Below are 23,770 nucleotides of genomic sequence, written 5' to 3' on the forward strand. Positions count from 1 at the left end.
TAACAGATGATCGGTTTACTTGAACTAAAGCGATCGGTCACGTCACATTTACAAGCGCCAAAACGGTATTTATTGTCTGAATTTCGTAATAAAATAGACAGAACCTGATAGCTGAGAATTTTTTTCATATCAAAAGTAACCTGCTCTGTCTAGTCTGTCGGGTGTCAGTGTCCTCTTTGCTCCGTGATTTTTCTCTGCGTGAGAAAATGGATGTGTGGCGCGAGAGCGTGTGAAAAGTGTAAATTGCGTGAGTCTCACGCTGAATGCGTAGAGTTGGCAGCCCTGCTTTTAGAAGGGGGATAAATCCTTTATTTTACTGTCTATGGATAAATCGTCGGCAGCGTTCCTCCTTTCGCCGTGCTTCTTCTCCATGTGAGGATTCATTACAGTAGACTAGAGTGCGCACTGCGCCGCATGCACACAGTGCTTCTACATGTGGGGATTGTTTACATCAGAGTGCGCACGTGTTTCGGGCAGCATATACGCAGTGTTTGTTTAAGCGGTTGATGGAGAATAAGCTAATGCGCGTTATATAAATATAAATTCTGATCTATTATTTTTCATGGTATTTTGAAGTGCCCGCGATAACAATATCGTGCATATTCATTACCGCGATTTATCGCATTACCGAATACCGGCACATGTCTATGTGTCACTAATAAAAAAAACTATAATAAATAATTTAATGAGAAGGTTTAAATTGACCTATTAAGATGTTACTTACATCTACCTTGTGAATATATGTTTTGCTATTTTATTAAACAGTTTTCACATATAATTCAACATTTGATTTTATCATACGTATTTCAAAGTTAAGGATTCATGAATATTGGAACAAACACTATAATAACATCTTAGTTGATAATTCAATGTACATTATTTTTAATAAAACATCACTATATATTTAAAAGGAGAACTCGGCAACTCTAGCGAACTCTAGTCACTTCTTCGCTGATTTTTCCTTTTGTTGTCGCATGTTTTCCCCACGAGCTCCCCCTACAGCTGTGGGGGGGGGGGGGGGGGCGTATATTTCACAACACGGTCGTAAAAAACTCACTTGCGGCGGCCTCCTCCCCCTCTCTACCGCTGCTCATGTGCGTTTGTTTTGATCGGAGCAAGCCAACTGTATCGTGTGGAGCTATGTCTACCGAGGAGGGTAATCTGGTAATACATCATACATGCGTGTGTGTTTATGTCGAATTGCCGTAAAGCAATTAGTGTTTCACGCTCGTTCTCGTTCTCGCTTCTCACGAGACTTCCAATTTCTATCTTGCCGGGACGGTAGTCCCCAAGTTGCAAGGTTGGTTTTCCGCCTGGGAACGCTGGGGGGAGCAGGGAGAGTCACCAATATCACCAGAACAGGTTGTTTAACAATCCAAATGATTTCTAGACAGTTTTATTAAGTTAACCCTCTGAGGTCCGCAAACGCGCCCCCGCGTTTTGCTGGATTTTCTTCACATTGTAGAACTATAAAATTAAATTACTCCGTCATTTATGGTCATATAGAAAAAAGAAATATAAAAAAAGAATCTGTGATATTTCTACTTTTGTGTGTGTCCACTTACAATCAAATCAAAACATTGTGCTTTTGTAAAATAAAGAAAATAAACAGGGTGTGCGTTCTGCCTCTCTGTCGCGGTGAACTTTTTTTTCTTGAGCACGTCTATAAACTGAAACAAAACTCAGCGAATACTTGTCACACATTTATGAGCCATATACCTTTATAAACATTTAAGTGTGTACTTTTAAATGATCGGATTCAAACTGAAAACAAATATTCTCTGTTTAAGTAATTTGTATAAAACCAACAAGATGTCCAGCTTCTCAAACGCTTCCTAATTATTTTTTAATTTACCACGCCCACTCACGCAAAAGAGATTCACATGCAAATATCCACATGGAACGCGATCGCGCTCATTAGGCCTACAGTACCTCAAAAACAAAACACCAAAACACTTCACAAGTCTCTGCTTTTAGACGCGCCTGAGCTTACATTGGATTTACATCAGAAGAAGAAGAACGCGATTTGAAGACAAGAAAGATGTAAGGTAAGAAATTCTTACATATTAGTTTGCTATTGTTGCATAAATTTCACATTGCAGTTGAACTGTTGCTAGATATATGGTGAATATTATAATATTTAGACCCGTGTTTACTGTTACTGTGTTTGTGGATATCTGCTCAAACGTAGATATGTATATGGTAACCATAATGTTTTATATTTGAGCGCGATCACGTTTGAATGTATCATATTTTGCAGCGTGATCGCGTTTGAATGTATCATATTTTGCAGCACGATCGCGTTTGAATAGCAAACGGCTTCATGTTTTTACTATTATCTCATTTCATATTATCATAACGAATGGAAACCATTTGAAGTAACATGATAATCAATATATTTTTCTCTAGCTTAGTTGTTACTGAAATCTTTTGGAAGATTTATACTGGTTATTTTTATTATTATTTTATCCAGCACTGCGCATAGCTTATGCCTACAAGGCACAACAAACCTGGTGTTCATTATATTATATTATATATTGTTGGAAACATTTGTGTGTGTGTGTGTGTGTGTGTGTGTGTGTGTGTGTGTGTGTGTGTGTGTGTGTGTGTGTGTGTGTGTGTGTATTCTGTGAATTTTAAAAAGCAATTTTAACCAGAAAAATCTCAAATTTATTCCCAAAATCGTGCAGGCTTTTCTCTTGATATCAGTATGTTCACTTTTTTTTTTCAGGGCCCAGATGCCACTGAGGACTTCAACATTCACATGAGTCTCTGTACATGAACATGGTAAAGTGAAAATCAAACACCTTGGAAATGAAAGGTATGTACAATGTTTTTAGGAATGGCACAAAGGTCTCTGTCTTTGGATCACTGTTTTCAATAAGTGCTTTTTTTGGCATTTGTTGTGTATCTTTGGACTATGTTGTGTTGTAAATAAATCCAAACAATTTAAAAGCCATTCTTTTTTAAATCTCCTCATTTACAGTATTGTGCAAGGTTGCTCAGAATGACAGGGCCTGATAGCTCCTAATAGGGCTGTTAGGGGAGGGTGGTCTTTGCCTTTGTCTTTTTCACACAAAACACGTCGTAACATTTTTAAATCAATATATTGTCTTCTCTGAATGAGCAGTCAGGGTGATTTTCACAGTTTTAGAGCAAATATTCTAGGCTACGTGATACAATTTTCAAAAGTCTTGTGAAGAAATAATCAGTATGGGTTTCATGGCCTTATTTCAGTGAGAATTTTTTTTTGTATTTTCACAAACCACGCATAAATGTCATTCTCAAAACTACAAACTTTTACATACATGCTGCTGATATATTATTGTAGCAGAGTTTGTGCTGAATACAGTGTAATTAGACTTTAGCCATGAAAATATCACAAGTAACAGAAATAACCAGAAATGTCAGAGCATGTCAGAACACCTCCAGGGCCCAGAAAACAGCTCAGACCTCAGAGGGTTAAAATGTCCACCTCCACTCCATTTATTATCCTAATTTAGATGCACCTGTTTGAGGTCGTTAGCTGCATAAAGACACCTGTCCACCCCATACAATCAGTAAGAATCCAACTACTAACTTGGCCAAGACCAAAGAGCTGTCCAAAGACACTAGAGACAAAATTGTACACCTCCACAAGGCTGGAAAGGGCGACGGGGAAATTGCCAAGCAGCTTGGTGAAAAAAGGTCCACTGTTGGAGCAATCATTAGAAAATGGAAGAAGCTAAACATGACTGTCAATCTCCCTCGGACTGGGGCTCCATGCAAGATCTCACCTCGTGGGGTCTCAATGATCCTAAGAAAGGTGAGAAATCAGTCCAGAACTACACGGGAGGAGCTGGTCAATGACCTGAAAAGAGCTGGGACCACCGTTTCCAAGGTTACTGTTGGTAATACACTAAGACGTCATGGTTTGAAATCATGCATGGCACGGAAGGTTCCCCTGGTTAAACCAGCACATGTCAAGGCCCGTCTTAAGTTTGCCAATGACCATTTGGATGATCCAGAGGAGTCATGGGAGAAAGTCATGTGGTCAGATGAGACCAAAATAGAACTTTTTGGTCATAATTCCACTAAACGTGTTTGGAGGAAGAAGAATGATGAGTACCATCCCAAGAACACCATCCCTACTGTGAAGCATGGGGGTGGTAGCATCATGCTTTGGGGGTGTTTTTCTGCACATGGGACAGGGCGAATGCACTGTTTTAAGGAGAGGATGACAGGGGCCATGTATTGCGAGATTTTGGGGAACAACCTCCTTCCCTCAGTTAGAGCATTGAAGATGGGTCGAGGCTGGGTCTTCCAACATGACAATGACCCGAAGCACACAGCCAGGATAACCAAGGAGTGGCTCAAGAAGAAACATATCAAGGTTCTGGCGTGGCCTAGCCAGTCTCCAGACCTAAACCCAATAGAGAATCTTTGGAGGGAGCTCAAACTCCGTGTTTCTCAGCGACAGCCCAGAAACCTGACTGATCTAGACAAGATCTGTGTGGAGGAGTGGGCCAAAATCCCTCCTGCAGTGTGTGCAAACCTGGTGAAAAACTACAGGAAACGTTTGACCTCTGTAATTGCAAACAAAGGCTACTGTACCAAATATTAACATTGATTTTCTCAGGTCTTCAAATACTTATTTGCAGCTGTATCATACAAATAAATAGTTAAAAAAATCATACATTGTGATTTCTGGATTTTTTTTTATAGATTATGTCTCTCACAGTGGACATGCACCTACGATGACAATTTCAGACCCCTCCATGATTTCTAAGTGGGAGAACTTGCAAAATAGCAGGGTGTTCAAATACTTATTTTCCTCACTGTATATATATATATATATATATATATATATATATATATATATGTGTATGTGTGTGTGTGTGTGTTTACAACAAAAATTAATCATTACTGGACTTACTTAACCCCCTGGGGTCGGAGGTCAGACCGGTGCAATCACCTCGCTTTTTTTCTTATCAGTGCGAAAGAGACTCAAATAAGGCAAGTGTTATACATCAATCAAAACTGTTAAAGGCACACTATGCAATTTCCGTTTTTCTCAAACAGCGACCCCTAGAGACGTTACTGTCGTAAATACCACTCACACCGAGCCGTCTCTGCACTTTTCCGACCGCGCTTTCTTCGTTTTCTTCGTCAACTCTGCCATGATTCACGTCTGAAATGTGGGCTAGTGTCTTCCATAGAGGCTGTTGTTGATGTATGTGACGTCGTGCCGTAAAGCAAGTTGTGATTCTCACAAGATTTGGCGGGGCGCCACCTCTCAAACTTGCATTGCTGTTTTTTTCCAGCGGCGTCCCCCATCTGCTTTGCTATCGGGATGATTCGCCCTACTACGAGTTTGTTTACCATCGAAATGAATTCAAAGCTGTTATATTAAGGTACAAATCTTGCATAGTGTGCCTTTAAATGTCTACTTATATTTGTGCAAGCAAATAATAAAAACTAAATGTTTTGCTTTTTGTAAAATAAAGAAAATAAACATGATTCTGCCGTCTCTCTCAGTGTGAAGTTCATTTTGAAACGCGACAGAAAATGAACTGTAACTTAGCGAATGCTTGCCACACATACATGAGACATGTCTTTACAAAGCATGAAGTCTCTATTTTTAAATGAGGTAAATCATATCAAAAACAAATATCTCTGTTTAAGTTATCCATATGAAAGCAACGAGAGGTACAGTTTCTCAAGTGCGTCCTATTACAAAGAATCACACTTCATTGGAAGACACATTGTGTTTGTGATGTGCTGTGCTGTTTACCTTGGATTTACCAATCAATTAGGAGAAGGCGAAATGAAGATAAAGATTTTTAAGGTAAGAAATTCCCACTCATAATAGTAAGCGTGTTATTGTTGCATAAACTTCACATTGTAGCTACCAGAGCATGTGAGCGGGGGCAAGCGGGGAGCGCGAGTGGGCGGATCTTGGACAGACCGCAGAGCGGCATTTTTAAGAGGACGGAGCGTCGCCCTATTTCCTGCTCCAATTTCGCTCTGCTCACACCACGACTCTGAAGCATGCTCAGTCAAGCCTGACTCAGTCTACTGTTGACGACTGTGCAAGACAGATGGATTCTATTTTCAGTCAAAACTCAGCTCAATAATGGAGTTCAAAAAGTACTTCAAAAAGGAAAATAAGAAGTCATACAGGTGTACTATTAATATAAAACTAGGGATGGCCCGATACCATTTTTTTCCAAACCGATACGAGTACGAGTATTTGAATTTGTGTACTTGCCGATACCGAGTACCGATACCGATATTTCTACCGCAAAAGTAACTACAGGCTCCCAGAAAAGAAGACAGAAGATTATTTTAGAACACAGGTAAGAAGACTGTTTTTATTTTCTCTGCTTGTTTTAACAAGTCTAAAATAAATAATGATTAAAATAATAAATGTAGGCAATTTCAAATCAAAAATAAATTATATATATATTTCTGTGTAAACAAAAAGCCTCAATGCTGGCACTGTCTTCACAACTGACAAAATATAAATAAAACATATTGTACAGTCAAAACTGTCAACTCAACAATATATCAATGAAATATTTGACAGCGTCTCCAGCTTTCAATTTAACTAAATTTCAATGTAACTGTTGTGTAGTCTCAATTAAACATTTACATAGTTCAATTTAACTATTGCAAGTCTCAATTAAACTACTGCATATTTAAATGAAACAACAATTAAACTATGTGGCACAGTGACAGTACCCTTGTTTCAATTAAACAAACATTTCAGTAAGCAATGTGATCTGAACTAGCTTAGGTACTTTTTGGGAGAATGAGAGGCAGGTTCTTTTTGATGAACAAAATCATCTCTGCATGATCAGCTGTGATTCTGTTTCTGTCTTCATTCACAATATGTGACACTGAGCTGAACAGCCTTTCACTGTCAACACTACTGCATGGTGCTGAGAGGTATCTGGATGCCATTTTGGCCAGAGTAGGGAACCGCACTTTGTTAACTGCCCAGTATTGTAGTGGTTTGTCTTCTCGAGAAATTGTGGTCTCCCCTAGGTATGTCTCTAATTGTGCAGTAGAACCTACTTGAGCTCTGTTTAGAGAGACTGGTGCTTGCTCATCTGCTATTTCATCAAATATACTGTCCAGGCTGCTGCTTGCCTGGTCCCTGCGTGGTTTTTTGGCAGGAGGTTCGTGCAGGTCATGATTCTCCTCTTCTCCAGACGACCTCAACAGCTCACGCATCAGCATCTCCTTGGCATTTGCAGCAGTGTTGGTGTTAGAGAAAAAAAGATTTTTATACCTATAACAGAGGGAGAAAATTAGGCATCTGACAATACATATTTATTAAAATAACATAGCCTAATCAAATAATTTATTAAATGAAAATTAAATACTAAAATGTACTTTTCAGCAATACATAGGCAACTTTGAACTCACTATCTAGCACACACACACACGCACATAAACACACACGCACACAGATACACACACACACACACACACACACACACACACACACACACACACACACAGACAGACAGACACAGACGCACACACACAGATACAAACACACACACGCACGCAGACAGACAGACACACACACACACACACACAGACACGCACACACACCTACCTGGGGTCGAGTAGAGTAGCGATGCTGTAGAGGGGTTGTTCTTCCACATCAGAAAATCGCCTCCTGACAGCTGCAGCTAAAGTCCCTTTCATAGTTTTGATGCCATGGTCATCGTCGGTCTCTCTAGACAGAAATCGCTGCAGTACAGTGACTGCAGGAATCACATCTGCTGCCATAGCTTCAGAAGAGCTAACTTTTCGTGTTAACTCCTCAAACGGACCCAGAACAGTTACAACCTTCTCCAGCAGTGCCCACTGGTGAGCCGTAAGATTATCAGGAAGTTCATGTTCGGACACAAAAACTCCTAGAGCCCGTTTCTGCTCAATCAGAGACTGGATCATGTAAAATGTACTGTTCCAGCGGGTCTGTACGTCCTGCTGTAGACGTTTTGCAGGCTGACCGATCTCTAACTGAATGTCTTCGAGGCAGGAGTAGGCTAGAGGAGAATGTTTGAAATGGCCAACGATTTTGCGTCCAATAGCCAATGCATCAGCAACACTTCTCTGAGACAAAAGTCCTTCGTGGACCACCAGCTGGAGAGTGTGAGCGGCACAAGGTAAGCTGGGGAGTCCAGCATCATTCATGCCCTTAATCATATTTCTAGCGTTGTCTCGTAGCACGACGTGGACAGAGGTTTTCGGAATGCACCAGGTCTGAAGCATCCCATCAAACGCGTCTGCTATGGCTTTGCTGGTGTGCGAACCCCGAAACGGCTTTGCTTGCAAGGTGGCATGGCGAAGAGAAAAGTTGTCATCAATCCACTGTACAGTTAAACTGAGCAGAGACATTGGGCAGACACTGCTTGACCAAATATCTGTTGTAAAACTGACGGCCGAAACGTCACGCAACAGTCCACTGACGTGCTTTTTCACGTCATGAAACACTTTCGGTAGCATAGCGGTTGTAATGTGATGGCGACTCGGAATTTCGTATCGCGGCTCCAGTATGCCAAGAAGATGTCGAAATCCTATATTTTCAACAGCCGACAATGGCTGGTCATCAAGTGCAATAAAGTATGCAATTCCCTCTGTTATTTTTAGTGCCCGTGGATTATCTCCTGACATCTTCTCGCGCTTCTGTAAAACCTGTGTCAATGTTGGCTGCTGATTTGCTTGTTTAGCTTGACTAAACTGTGTGTATTCAGCGCTATGATGCGTCTTCAGATGTTTAATGAGATTGCTGGTGTTAAACGATGTACTTTCTTTTCCTCCTCTCGACACTTTAGCTGAACATAACTTACAGTCTGCCTTGCTGCTGTCATCCTCCCTTATCTTGAAATGAGCCCAAACCGCCGACATTTTACGTTCCTCAGTTTACCTAGACAAAGCGGTGGCTCGCGGCGGCCAGTTTCGTTTAAAAAAAAATGTACGTGGTATCGGTGCGTGGTATCGGCTCATTTTTATGAGTACGAGTACGAGTATATGAGGACAGTATCGACCCGATACCCGATACCAGTATCGGTATCGGGCCATCCCTATATAAAACTAACTAACAATGATAATGTGGTAGAAGAAAACTAATGTGGAGACATCGTTTCAGTCAGTAAAGATTCATTTTGGAATCTAAAAAGACATCTCTCGAAAACATGAAAGTGTGCTACGTGAACACGCTTGGAAGAAAGCAAAATGTTAGCAAATTGAATACGGTAACTTGTAACGAAGTGTAAATTAAATATAGAGTAATATTCAAACAATTGATACAAGCCAATTTAAATTTTAATCCTGCGCGCTGCGCAAAAGTTCAGTTATAAGAATTTTGGCCTAATAGTTAATTTAGCCTACTTTTAAAACGTTTATGTATATATTTTCTTTTAATATTTTTTGTTTATATAAATTTTATTTATATTATTAGGCCCATATATTCGTTTAATTTTACAGCAGTTTGTGTGTACAATGGATATAAACCAATTTAAATTTTAATCGTGCGCGTTGCGCAAAAGTTCACTTATTAAAATCCTGGCCTAATAGTTAATTTACCGTTAAAACTTATGTATATTTTTGTTTATATAATTTTTATTTATATTATTAGGCCCATTTATTCATTTAATTTTACAGGACTTTAGGCTATATGTAGGCTATATTCCTTCTTACATAGGCCTAATTTGTAAAACATAAAACATTTCTATTTGAAAAATGTTGTTGTTGTTCATTAGTTCTTTAGGAGGTAAGGCTGTGGTCTGAGCTAAAAGTGATATACATGTAGATTTTTTTTTCCTTTTTTGGAGTGAGCGGGGGACGATTTGAGTGGAGCGCGAAGCAAACTGCGTTGAGCGCTGAGCGATAATGAGCGGCCTGATGTAGCTTTGAGCGGGGGAGCGGAGGGGTGAACAGTTCCGTGAGCGATGACCTGAGATTCTCACCGCTCTACTCCGCTCATATGCTCTGGTAGCTACTAATTAAACTGGTGCCAGACACTTAATGTATGAAATAGACAGAAACATGTTGAAATATGAACTATAGACAGCTAGGCAACCTTTCAATGCTAAATTTATTTACATGTACGACACAAGGATGTTTTTATGTTCGATAATAAAACACAGCATGATATAAAAGTAGGCTAGTATGAGTGTTTACACTAATATAGTCAATATTATAATGTTTAGACCCGTATTTACTGTTAAATACTGTGTCCATGGATATTTGCTCAAAGGTAGATATTTATTACCAGATCCATTGTGGAAGTGGCTGGACCCTAACACTCCCTCTAGTGACTTAGTTTCTAAGATCTATAATTCAATTATTTTATTGCAATACACTTATATTCCAGCTGTCCACTCCTGGGAATGGGATGTTTTAGCTAAACCTGACTGGGATGTGGTATGGGCCAGATGTTTCACTGCATCTAAGAACCTGGCTCACACCAGATGATTCATTATAAATGTATTAATAGGGCTAATTTTACTCCTAGTGTATTGTATAAGATGAAGGTTAGAGCTGATCCATACTGTCATCTATGCAACACATCTACAGTAGGTTCTTATTTGCACATGTTTTGGGAATGCCCAACGGTGGTTCCTTTTTGGTCTTTGTAAGTACTGTTCTTTCGGATATTCTACATATTACCTCAAGACCCTTTGCTATTTCTACTTTTAGATGACTCCGCTCTCCAGTTGAATGCTCAACAAAAAAGGACCTTATTGGCAGCAAGCACTGCTGCCAAAAAGACTATTTTAAAAGCTATGGATAGAACCATCCATACCTACAACTTTCATCTTATTTTAGAAAAATTGTATTGCTGGAAGGTACCACTGCCAAGGTCAACGGTGCAAAGGACAAGACTATTCAGAGCTGCACAAAACTTGTTAGATAAGCTGAGATGTTGACATCCTACATTTCCCTCTCTCCCTTTTCTCCCCCCCCCGAACCCCCCCCCCCCAATTCAACATATCCCTCTCTATGTTATTGTTTTGTTTTTGCTTTTTTCTCTGTTTATATGTGGACAGTTTTCATGGCATCTGTCTGTATATAGTTCATGTGAGCTTTGATACATTCCTGGTATGATAAATTAAATAAAAAATTGTATAAAAAAAATGTAGATATTTATAAATGTGGTAACAATGTTTCATAGTTTGGAGGGGCTCGATCGCTTCAGTAAATGGTCTCTGCACACGCTGTGAGTTTGAGTCACTCGCGCTGTGCGTTTGAAAAGCGAAACGCGCCAAACATTAGGCTTCATGTTTTTACTCCAATTTCATTTCAAAACGTCATAACGAATGGAAACATTTGAAGTAACATGATAATCCATATATTTTTCTCTAGTGTAGTGTACTGAAGTGTTCCTTTTTAACGATTTATCGTTATAGGCCACCTGCCTTTCAGTAAAGTAAAAATGATTATTAGGCTATTGTTATTATTTTATGCAGCTGTAGCATCTGGACCAATCAGACACACAAATTATTCATTTATTTAAAGGAGAACTCCGGTCAATTTTAACATTGAGCTCATTTTTTTGTCAATTTGGAGTGCTGTCAATACAGAGAACAACGACAAAAATCGGTGTTGCCTACACTGTGTTATCCTCTTTTTAAAATTTGCACCCTGTTGACTTCAATGGGGCAATATTTAAACCTGCTTTTAGCCTCTTAACATCCTTGATGTGTCATTACAAGTGCACAGGTCATGTGAGTGATTCCTTCAGAGTGAACATGAGTGAATCTGACTGCAGTAGATGTGAAAGAAATGGATAAAAATGATGTTATTTAAGCCAGCGCAAATACCTGTATTAACATCCTGTTTTCGGTTGAAGTCCAAAGTAGTCGATTGCCGAGTTCACGCGCGTGATCATAGGGAACTAAACCTATGCGCGTGAACTCGACAATCGACTACTTAGTGTGGGGAATTGTGTTATTTTGTTTCATTATTGAAGAGTTCAACAAAACAGTCAGCCATTGTCACTCAAGTATTTATCCTCATCACTCTCACTGTCACTGTCACTGTCTGACATTTCAATATTGGTGCATGTCTTCTCAGTATGGCAAGCCGTTTTAACTTTTATTCATTTCCAGGATATGAATTCTTGATATCAACAATTCAATTTTCACTAGTTAAAACGATAGTTATTGATATCAGAAATTAGATTTCTACTAGTAACAATGTCAATTTTTGATATCAGGAATTACATTTCCACTAGTAACAATGCTAATTCTTGATATCAGCATTTTCATTTTCAATAGTTAATAACCCCTCTGGGCTTCTTCGGTCAAAAACGGACGAAAACTTTTACATTTTGAATTTTAAAAAAAAATTGTTTTTTTGTATTAGCTATGTGAACACACAAAAAAATCATGGACATGATTTGGATATGTTAAAGGGTCGTAAAAAAAATAGTCACACTTAGCTTCCTCCTGGTCAAAAATGACCGACATAGGAAATGAATGGGAAATACGAAAAAATACGAAAACTCTGAGAAACTTTTGGTGGTACAAACTACAAATCAGCCACTGTGCAGAAAAAAAGTGCACAGCAATAAAGGGGAGACACTCTAAAACATCAAGAGTGCAAATATGACGAGCGTGCAGTAGCATTACCAGGGTTCCATGCACTCACAGGTTGCGATACCACAGGCCATATCCGTGGGAAAGGAAAGGTTTCTTGTTTCATGTCATTCATGGAGACAGATAATGATGTCATTAATGCACTTTGTAGGCTTGGTGTAGGACCTCATCCATCTCCAGACGTGTAGCTGGATGTGAGAAATTCATGTGTCAGCTCTTCAAACCTGGTTATGAAACAGCTAAAGCCCTTGTGGAACATGTTTAAAACTCTAAAACCCAACCAGGGAGTGGGAAAACTATGTCCCACTTCAGGAGCAGTTACAGAGCACATTCCTGAGAGCACACTGGCAAGCAAATGTTTGGGCACAAGATGCAGTGCCTGCTCCAAAGATTCTTGACGCACTATCACTGGGATAGAGGCAAATTGATGATGGGCAATGGGCTCCTGTCCTGTCAAAACTTCCACCAGCACCAGAGGCTGTTGTGGAGCTTGTGAAGTGCTCTTGTCTTGCCAGCCAATGCAGTAGAAGGTGTTCTTGCAAGAGCAACAACTTACCATGCACGCAACTTTGCAGGTGTGAGGGCTCTGAGAAGACATGCACCAATATTGAAAAGTCAGACAGTGACAGTGACAGTGAGAGTGATGAGGATAAATACTTGAGTGACAATGGCTGACTGTTTTGTTGAACTCTTCAATAATGAAACAAAATGCAGATTTTTTTTTCCATTTTTTTCCAATTTTTCTATTTTTTTTTCACCCAATTTTTTGCCAAATGATCCAATAAATATTTTGAAAATAGTCTGTCTCACTTGTATGCCTTATTAGGAATACATTCATTAAAAGTTTACCAATTTAAAGCCTTTATATAAGTGAAAAGATTATATATATATTATTTTATGTGATTTGTCTGCATATTGTCTGCCATCTTGAATTTTGGCACTAAAAATGAAGAAATAAATTGGAAACAGGTTGTTTTGTATTCAGTGGGGTCCTAGCAAGTAAAAAAACACCAGTTGCCCAGGCTGGAAAAATAATTTCCCTCTTCCTGCAAAGCTCAAAAGTTTCATTTTGTTTATCGTTTCCTAGTAACAAGGGCTGGCTATCTTTCCCTTCTTTCCCATTGGCTTCATGTAATCCATTCTCCCCAATAATTTTCCATGTCATCTGATTGTTAACAGAATTATTGTGGTGAGCGCAGAACATTATTTTAATTAAAATGATTATTAGGTTATATGGAGGAAACTTTTAATTAGTCAATGCGTTTTTCCGGGTATGCCAATAAATAGCATAATGGTGGTTACACCCATCATTGGTTGATAATCATGATAATTCATGTTACCCATGGTCATATTTATTACCCAAGTCAATCAGTTAATTAGAAAATGTATGTATATAATGATATACCTAACATATATCCATTTGAAATGTTTAAAAAGGCGATTATTTGCAATTTTTGGTGATATATCCGCCATCTTGGATTTTGGGCCTGTGCAGCCCGGGAAAAAATCGGAAACAGGTAGTTTTGCAAACTATAGGGTCTGAAGAAATCAAAAAACATCATTTGCAAAAATCTATATGAAATGTTCCAAACACTTTATTTTGCTACATATGGCCCTGCACTAACTTTGGACTTCAACCGAAAACAGGATGTTAATACAGGTATTTGCGCTGGCTTAAATAACATCATTTTTTTTCATTTCTTTCACATCTACTGCAGTCAGATTCACTCGTGTTCACTCTGAAGGAATCACTCACATGACCTGTGAACTTGTAATGACACATCAAGGATGTTAAGAGGCTAAAAGCAGGTTTAAATATTGCCCCATTGAAGTCAACAGGGTGCAGATTTTAAAAAGAGGATAACACGGTGTAGGCAACACCGATTTTTGTCGTTGTTCTCTGTATTGACAGCACTCCAAATTGACAAAAAAATGAGCTCAATGTTAAAATTGACCGGAGTTCTCCTTTAATGATTAACCCAGCAAACTCACTCTCCCAACAAAGGCCTATGTAACTTCCCCCAAAACTAACATCACAAGTGAAGCTAACACACTGACAGAACCGGGTGTCCTGTTACAGGACACATTGAGACTGATAAGAGTTTTACGACCCAAAGGAATTTCCAGAGAGCTGTGACTCTCACTTTATTCTTGCCGAGGAAGAGAAATAAACCCTGTTAATCCTATATATTCTATATATAACCACTTGAGAAATGTGTAAACATGTATCTAATTTTCCCATCTCATGATTTTCCTTTTATGTGGTTTGGCTTTTGTATTCTTGTAAACTCTATTGGGTTAATGCTTCAGACTTTGCATACTATAGTTAACCAAAATCATATGTGTGGCATGTTTGGTCTCTATAAACTCCAATCTTCGTCCCCGTTTTGTTAATTTACATTACATTTTGCTAACTTTGTGATGCATTAGTATTATAAGAATCTTGAAGATTCTTTTCTTAAACACCCAATGAAATTACATATTCAAATGCCCTGCTAGAACACAATGGGTCGTAAAATTTCCCTCCAAAGGGAAATCTTCTCATTTTCTCACACACCTCCAGAGTGTGGACATCTTCACACTTTAAAAATCACTGATCACAAGCTAAGAAGCTCTCTTAGCTCTTTACTCTCTTAGTCCCTTTCTGGAATCCTGATGTGAAGATGATGCTGAACTAGAAGTTTCTAAGGACCACCAAGCTTGTGCCAGGCTGCGGCCTTGTCTTTCCATTCACCAAAAATCCCCTGACTCCAACTGGTTCTCCAACAATACAGTTTTGAGAAAAGATCAACTGGAGCCTCAACAAATTGCATCAGGACAGTTCAATTCAAATGGGCGAGACATGCAAGTATCGAACTTAGTCTCATTATTTGATACATTAAGTATCCTTACCCCTTTTAAAGAAGGGCGTGTTAGAACTAAACTGATGGTTTGCTCAAGGCTGTTGATCTGCTGAATTCCAAATAATGCTATAACTTCTTGCTTTCCTGTATTCTGCTTCAGCTCTCTTTCCCTTGGAAAACTGTATGCATGTATGTATCCGTATGTTAGAGAGTAGTTTAAGTGTTTAATTTAGTCAATACAGTCTTGTTCATGTCACACGTAGTACAAGTAGTACTGTAAATGAAGAAAGACATTTCCCATGCCCTGGAAATGTACATTTTTTAATAAACAATTAACAATGAGTGTTCACGGGACAAACAGGTTAATTGATTGTAATATTAATTTACGACATTAAGTTAATTATATTAACTGATCCAAATATTCATGATAAATTATAATCAGTTATTATTGATTATTAATATTTCATAGAGCTAATTTGCTACACAGCCCTACAAGTATATGCCTACAATGCACAAAAAAACTTGGTGTTCCTTTATATATATATATATATATATATATATATATATATATATATATATATATATATATATATATATATATATATATATATATATTAAGGGTGTGCAAAGCAGCCGGTATTTGTATCTGTATGTATTTGTTGAGGGGGGAAAAGTATTTGTATTCGAGTAAAATTCAAAATAGGTGTAAAAATCCAGTTTTTTTGCGTTACACTTCTAATTTATGTTATAGTGTTAGTATTCTTTAATTATATCCATTATAATAATTATGGATATGCAATATTGGTTGATGTTTTCCATAAATCCAGCAATGAACATGTAACAAGGAACGTCATTGAAAATAAAATAACATAACAGCCATTACCTACGTTAACATTACTCTGTCAACAGCCTATTGTCTAAATTACCGAGCTAACAGAGCTAGTGTTGTCACGTTACCAAAATTTCAGTATAAGCGCAGTTCGCACCGCTTTCTCCTTTCCCATCGCTTGCTCTCTCGTGGCGTCTGTCGTTGCTATGCAACCATGGACAGGCGCGCCTGGAAAAACGAGCGTGCCGTGCGCCTACATTTGAAATCTGCACGCACAAAAAACGCGCTATGTGAGCGACCCCTTATGACAACGTGACATTAGCCTAATCCAAAATATTTCCATATGTGGTTCTTTCCTCGTTTCTTATCAACAAGTGGATTTACAGCCACCACATCAGCAGCACGGCTGGTCGCCATGTGTCATGAGGAAACGCAGCTTTTTGATATAAAGTTTTTCTTGTTCCCGAATACAAATATTTTTAAAGTATTTGTTCGAAATAAGTATTCGTAAAAAAAACACATTATTTGTGCCTTTCCGAATACCGTATTCGGATTCGGCTCCACCCCTCATAAATATATATATATATATATATATATATATATATATATATATATATATATATATATATATATATATATTTTTTTTTTTTTTTTTTTGTGTACATTTTAAAATCACAATTTTAACCGGAAATTTCAACAATTTCTTCCCAAAATCGTGCAGCCCTATAGTTTATCTTGATATCAGCATGGTCACAGTGTTTTTTTTATTTTTTTTTACAGGGACCAGATGCCACTGATGAGTCCTGCTGACTTAAACATTCACATGAGTCTCTGTACATGAACATGGTAAAATGAAAAATCAAACACCTAGGAAATGACAGGTATGTACTATGTTTCAGGAATGGCACAAATGTGTGTGACTGTTCAAGTCTCTGTCTTTAGATCAGTGAGTTCAATAATGTGCATTTTTGTCCTTTGTTATGTATCTTTGGATAATGTTATGTTGTAAATAAATCCAAACAATCAAAAAGCCATTCTGTTAAACTCTCCTCATTCTTTGTTCTACTTCCCTCACAGTCCCACCTGATAGAGCCATTAGGGGGGGTCTTTGTCTTTCCAGGTGTAAAATACATCAATATTCATGAAGATTCACGCTTCCTCGCATAGAGCTTTCTTACACAAAACATGTCTTACAAATTTTAAATCAATATATTGTTTTATCTGAATGAGTGGGCAGGATTATTTTCACATAGTTTTGAAACAAATATTTTAGGCTACGTAATACAATTTTCAAAAGTTGTGTGAAGTTGCGTCCTCTTCATAAAAGCGCTGATGTGGTGGCTGTAAATCTACTTGTTGATAAGAAAGGAGGAAAGAGCCACATATGGAAATATTTTGGATATTAGCTCATAATAGAAGGACGCGGCGCGCTCGTTTTTCCAGGCGCGCCTATGTTCATGGTTGCATAGCAACGACAGACGCCACGGGAGAGCAAGCGCTTGTGGAAAGGAGAAATCGGTGCGAACTGCGCTCTCCATGATGATGAGGAAGTATCAGCAAAGAATTAATTGATTTCTAGCCCTTGCATTAGTTTTACTACTAGATATATTTATGGAGATGAGAAATAAAAAGCCGTCATTATGTCATTAATATCAGTCCGTCAGAAAAGCAGTTCTAGGTTTATTCTTGGCTGGATAACTCTTAGCAGGTTTAAAAAGCCCTTTTAAAATTAAATATGAATGCAGTTTTGGATTAAATAAAAGTACAGTCAAGTCAAATAAAACACGTTTTATCTCCTGTATAGTTTCGTAACACTACAATAAGATACCATTCATTAACATTACTTAATGCGTTATCTAACTATGGCTGAACCGATTCATCGAGTTACTCGATTAACTCGATTACAAAAATTCCTCGAGGCAAAAACTCTGCCTCGAAGCCTCGTTAAATTCCTATGACGCGCACTATACGCGCAGGGATCTGATTGTTTCACACGGACCATTGTTCAATGTTCAGGAAGCACACCATAGGGCGTGATACATTTTGAATTTAGTTGGCGCGATGGCAGGAGTAAACGCGTCTTTGCATTACCTTAACATTGAAATCACTCACGCCAGACGCTCTACTCGCGTTTGGTGTGAACGCACCATAACGGTGCGTGTCCACTACAGCGGCAAAACTCCGCTCAGTGCCGCTGGCAACGCTGTAACATCTCCCCTTTGGGGTGTGTATGTTGCGAGTGTGTTTACTCTAACACACGGACAGTATAATCATCAGCGATGCACGCGATTACATTTAGAAATAGACAAGCTTTGTTTCCAAATGCACCAAGCAAAGATTCTTTCAATTTTATAAACTTTTATAAACCCAGCCAATATAATCAAAATGAACACATCCAAAATAAAATCTTTAACATTTATATAACAACTGCAAAGCATCTAATTTGTAATTTGCATTAAATCCAGCATAAACTCCAGCACAATTTTCATATTTTTAAACTCTCAAAACAGACGTCACATCCCGAACCTCACAGCAATTGGATTTAGTGCATAAATCATTTTGTTTACAAATTAGACGCTTTGCAGTTGTTATATATATGTTAAAGTTTTCATTTTGGATGTGTTCATTGTGATTATATTGTCTGGGTTTATAAAAGTTTATAAAAGTACATTTTGATGTTTGTTTTGAGATTACAGCTGAAAAAGTCTGATTCTTATTTATAATTGTTTTATTTACATTTTTTTTTTTTTTTTTATAAATTGTATACATTGTGTACCTGTTTGGCTCGATATTTTATATTCATTTATTTTTGTTCTCAGGTGGGTAATTTGCAGAAGGTGCAATCCTTTTTTTGTAATGTATTAAAAAGACAAAACTAAGGCCAAATGGCCTTTACTATTTAAGTTTGTATTCATAGTTTTACATGTTATACATGTTTTACAGTAAGTTGACTTAACTGTATTGTTATATAATTGTTGGCACTGGCACTTATAAACACTAAATGGGTAAAAATTGCAATATAGGGTTTAGTTTTGGAGCCAAATGTTGGAGTTGGAATAAATACCTTTTTTTTTTTTTTGAGAAATAAAAGCCAAATGCTTGATCATTTTACAGCCACATCTTTTTCATTATGCATTATTTATTTTGGTTGTGTAATACAAAAAAAAAAAAAAAAAAAAATCCGATTAATCGATCGATTAAGTGCTAGATTAATCGATTACAAAAAGAATGGATAGCTGCAGCCCTATATCTAACATCAACACATTGAGTGAACAATATATTTTTACAACATTAATGTTTGTGAATGTTATTTAATACAAACACTTGATTGGTCATGTTTGTTCACTTCATTCATTAAATTAAATAATGTTAACAGAAATAATGTTAACTTGTGATTTTAAAAATGTATTTTTAAATTAACCCAAGGAGAATAATTGCGACAGTATATAACTATTGTTTATTGTTAGGTCAATTTATCTAATGTTATCTAACAAATGTAATCTTAAGTGTTTTTAATACTACAGTTTCCATCTTTGTAACTGTGATATACACTTTAATATATGTAAATTTAATCTAAATTAAGCTTTGGTACCGAAATTGGTACCGAGAACCGTGGATTTTCACTGGTATTGGTACCGAATACTGGACTATGACGCTATTTTCTTCTAGGCACAAACTTTGTTGCATTATTTTCCTGTTATCCCTGTAAGGCTGCTTTGAAACAATCTGTGTTGTAAAAAGCCCTATATCCAATCCTGAAATCCAGAAAGAAAAGTAATGAAACTTTACTTTATCAGGATCGACTGGTTTTTGTACTGATCTAATCTGTTTTTAAGGAAGCCTTCTGAAGGTACACACCCTCTACATCTGCATTTTAGAGGAATTTTTAATATTTGCTTTTGCTTTGCATGTTTTAAATGTGTATCACTTGTTTGTTAAGGTATTTAGGGGGCATTTTTCTACTTTGTATTGACTGCTTGCATTTGCATTGCATGTTTTGAAATAAAAGCTCAATTTGAATCAGTTATATTTGTTTTAATGTTGGGAAACGGCTGTAGGCCCTAAGAACATGGTACCGTTTGCTGTGGTAAATTTACTCGATGTGACTTGTTAGATGTGCCTTGTGCCTAAGTCACAGCATAGCTCCTCTACTGTTTCACATGTGATCTCATGGGTTTCATGAGGGTGAGTAAATCATGGGTTTAATATCATTTTGGGCCGAACTATCCCTTTAACATGCTCTTGTGTGTGTGTGTGTGTGTGTGTGTGTGTGTGTGTGTGTGTGTGTGAGTGAGTGAGTGAGTGAGTGAGTGAGTGAGTGAGAGAGAGAGAGAGAGAGAGAGAGAGAGAGAGAGAGAGAGAGAGAGAGAGAGAGAGAGAATTCTGTCTCTTCACTCTACATTGCCTGAAGCTTAACATCAGACACCCATGGCTCTGCCTTTTGAACTGAACACATATTCAACCCTGATGCCCTAAAACTGGAGTAGTGGTCAGTATTTTTAACATTTTAACAAATTAATTTACTCTCTTGGTCTCTTGGAGTTCATTTTCAAAGGTTGTTAAAATGGGCTAAGGAATTCAGTGAAGATAACCAAACAGCATAAACCCTGCACCAGCTTGATTTCAGAGATATAATTGACTTTGAATTACTATTACTAAGAAAAAAGTCATTAAAAAGCATTAAAAAAAGTTACAACAGACATAAATGACTTTGACACTGTAGATATAAATACCTTAGACCAAATGATGCCTTGTGGTTTGGGGTGTTTACATTTAGTCTTGATAATTCTTGTCGGAGTTAGAATGAAGTCAACTGTGAGGTCATGACTTTCAATGAGTACCTCTGGAATGTCCATGACCTAAACACAGAAATAAGGCCAAAACTGTAACGACTGAGACAAATCAGACACAATTATTTGGTGTATGTACCAAAAAAATCTTTAAACTTCACTCTGGGATCTGTGGTCCCATCCCCCAAACAGGGCAAGAAGGTCCTACCACGATCAGATAAGTTGGTTTTATTGGTGTAAAAGAATGTGACCACATGCTCAAGAGAGAGACAATGGGAAGACAGAAACAATCTTTAATACAGTCTTTGCTGCAATAACCATAGACGGACTGATCTATAAATGAACATGCATCCCAGAAACTGTGTGAATGATTGACTGTCTTGTGTACTATTATGTATATACTATGCTATGCATTTTATTATACAACCAACCAACGGTCAACGTAACCTTACCTGTATCATGTCTCCTATCTAATTAATCCTCATTTAATGACTCACACTTTGATGTACATCACATTCCTTCTCTTAGAATGCAATGTGGGTTTGTTATATCTATCTGAGCATTAATGAATAGAAAAGAGGTAAGGCAGATGTCTAACCACACTTGAGATAGCGTCATAAATCCTCCCCACAGAGGAAACTCCCCTCAGAAATCCCCCCTTTCTGATTGGTTGAGCCAGCCCTGCAAGGTGTGCCTTTTGTCAAGCTTTAAAAGGGCTCTTCGCTAGCCCTTCCCTCTCTTAGCTCTTCTCTCTGGCCTCAACTGCTGCTTCTTCACGTTGATAGTGGGTTGTAATTGATTGTAATATTAATTTAGCTACCTCAAGTTAATCTAATTAACTGACCCAGATATTAATAATTAATCATAATTGGTAATTATGAGTTATTATTAATATTTCCCCTTTGAGCTAATTTGTTACAAAACATAAATAATAATCCTAAATAGATAGCAGAAATGATCATGCAAATCAGATCTTAGAATCTCATGAACAAAAGTGCAGCTTTGAATTTGACTACAGTGCTACTCATCCTTATGGTCTGCACAAGATTTTCCAGTTCTTGCTTTTCTCTGATGTACTTGATAACACTGAGAATAAGCCACTTAATTGTGACTGCATGTTGTCTGCCATCAATCCCCCCCAAATCTCTAATCTTCGCTGTAATGCACTCCATATTTGCCACTTCGGTGACAGGACCCAATTCCTTCTCATGTAGAAAAAAAGAATGCTCAGTACCAAATCCAATGTGTGTGGATAATTCCGATGTAGCGGACACTGCAAATGAGCAGGACTAACGCTAGGAAAATATACATTATTCTCTGGAAAAAGTTCTAAAATTCTCTGCTTAAACTTTTTCAGATGCAGTTCAATCATTGATTTCAGTCTTGACAGATTTTAGATAAGATAAAACAGGGGCAAAAGTTATCTGAACTCTCAATTAAAAAACAAAGTGAACCGTGTTTAACAGAAAAGTCATGATCTTCAACAAAATTAGCATTTGACCAGAAAAGTACTGACACTGATAGAACAGGGTTTGTCCCTTATGTCTACTCGTGAAAAAGGTCTGCAAGGCTGAATTGAACATGTCCAACTCCATCTGTCCGGAAAGAACAATGTTTTTCTTTTTTTTTCTTCTTCTTTTTAACACATTTAATTTCCATGGGTGCAATACCCTCAAGTTAGCTTTGCATGCTAATTGGTTAGAATTAGGGATGCACCGATACCACTTTTTCCAGAACGAGTCCGATACGATATTTTAATTTTTGGTACTTGAAACTCTCATTGAAGAAATCAGGACAGAAGTGGTCGAAAGTGGACAAAAGAGACAGATTAAAACACCAGGTGTAAATTGGAATGTGTCTCCCTTGTCTACTTGTGATTAGGGCTGCACGATTAATCGCAATTAACATGAAAAATCGCACTTAAACCGATTTGGCTTATTGCGATTATTTTTTATGCGCAGCTTTGTCAGTGACATACGCCTCTGATCAGTAGTAAATGCTGCTCCATCTGAAAGCACTGCAAGTTTGAGTCGCTTATGTGCGACTTCCGTCGCTGTTAAAGGAGAACTCCAGTCAATTTTAACATTGAGCTCATTTTTTTGTAAATTTGGGGTGCTGTCAGTACAGAGAACAACGACAAAAATCGGTGTTGCCTACACCGTGTTATCCTCTTTTTAAAATTTGCACCCTGTTGACTTCAATGGGGCAAGTTTTAAACCTGCTTTTAGCCTCTCAACATCCTTGATGTGTCATTACAAGTGCCCAGCCATGTGAGTGATTCCTTCAGAGTCAACACGCGGTGAATCTGACTGCAGTAGATGTGCAAGATATGAATAAAAATGATGTTATTTCAGCCAGCGCACATACTTGTATTTTCTTCCTGTTTTCGGTTGAAGTCCACAGTAGTCGATTGTCGAGTTCGGGCGCATGATCGTACGTACTAAACCTATGTGCGTGAACTCGACAATCGACTACTGTGGACTTCAACCGAAAACAGGATGTAAGGATGTACTCTTAGCAGGCCGTCTGCATCTATGAACGGGTCTAAGGCTTTAAGCTGACTTTTTCTCGAGAACTTATCCCCGGTTCCCAAGCTCTTATATTCTTGGTCATATGTCTCCTGTTTTTCAGCACATACGAGTTCTTCAACTGTTGGAGCATTTGAACAGTAATGCCAGCCCTTGCAACTTGATGTTTCTGTTGTTG

General features: G+C 37.9%; 1 protein-coding gene across 9 annotated transcripts in view; it reads right to left on the reverse strand.

Annotated features, from left to right (window-relative positions):
- Positions 1-23,770, reverse strand: part of mthfsd (methenyltetrahydrofolate synthetase domain containing) — a 142,854-nt gene that overhangs the window by 41,914 nt on the left and 77,170 nt on the right. For 8 of the 9 annotated variants that reach the window (XR_014030605.1, XR_014030606.1, XR_014030607.1 and 5 more), the window contains one exon: positions 21,008-21,133. The exons of the other annotated variant lie outside the window; for it this stretch is intronic. Coding sequence is in view for 3 of the 8 variants with exons in the window: in XM_081372065.1 (XP_081228191.1) it covers positions 21,008-21,133 (126 nt within the window). In the remaining 5 variants the exon portion in view is untranslated. The remainder of the gene's footprint in view (positions 1-21,007; positions 21,134-23,770) is intronic. 9 annotated transcript variants of the gene reach the window in all.

This window comes from Scardinius erythrophthalmus (genome assembly GCF_964197995.2).
Source record: "Scardinius erythrophthalmus genome assembly, chromosome: 8".
In the NCBI taxonomy this organism is placed as follows: domain Eukaryota; kingdom Metazoa; phylum Chordata; class Actinopteri; order Cypriniformes; family Leuciscidae; genus Scardinius; species Scardinius erythrophthalmus.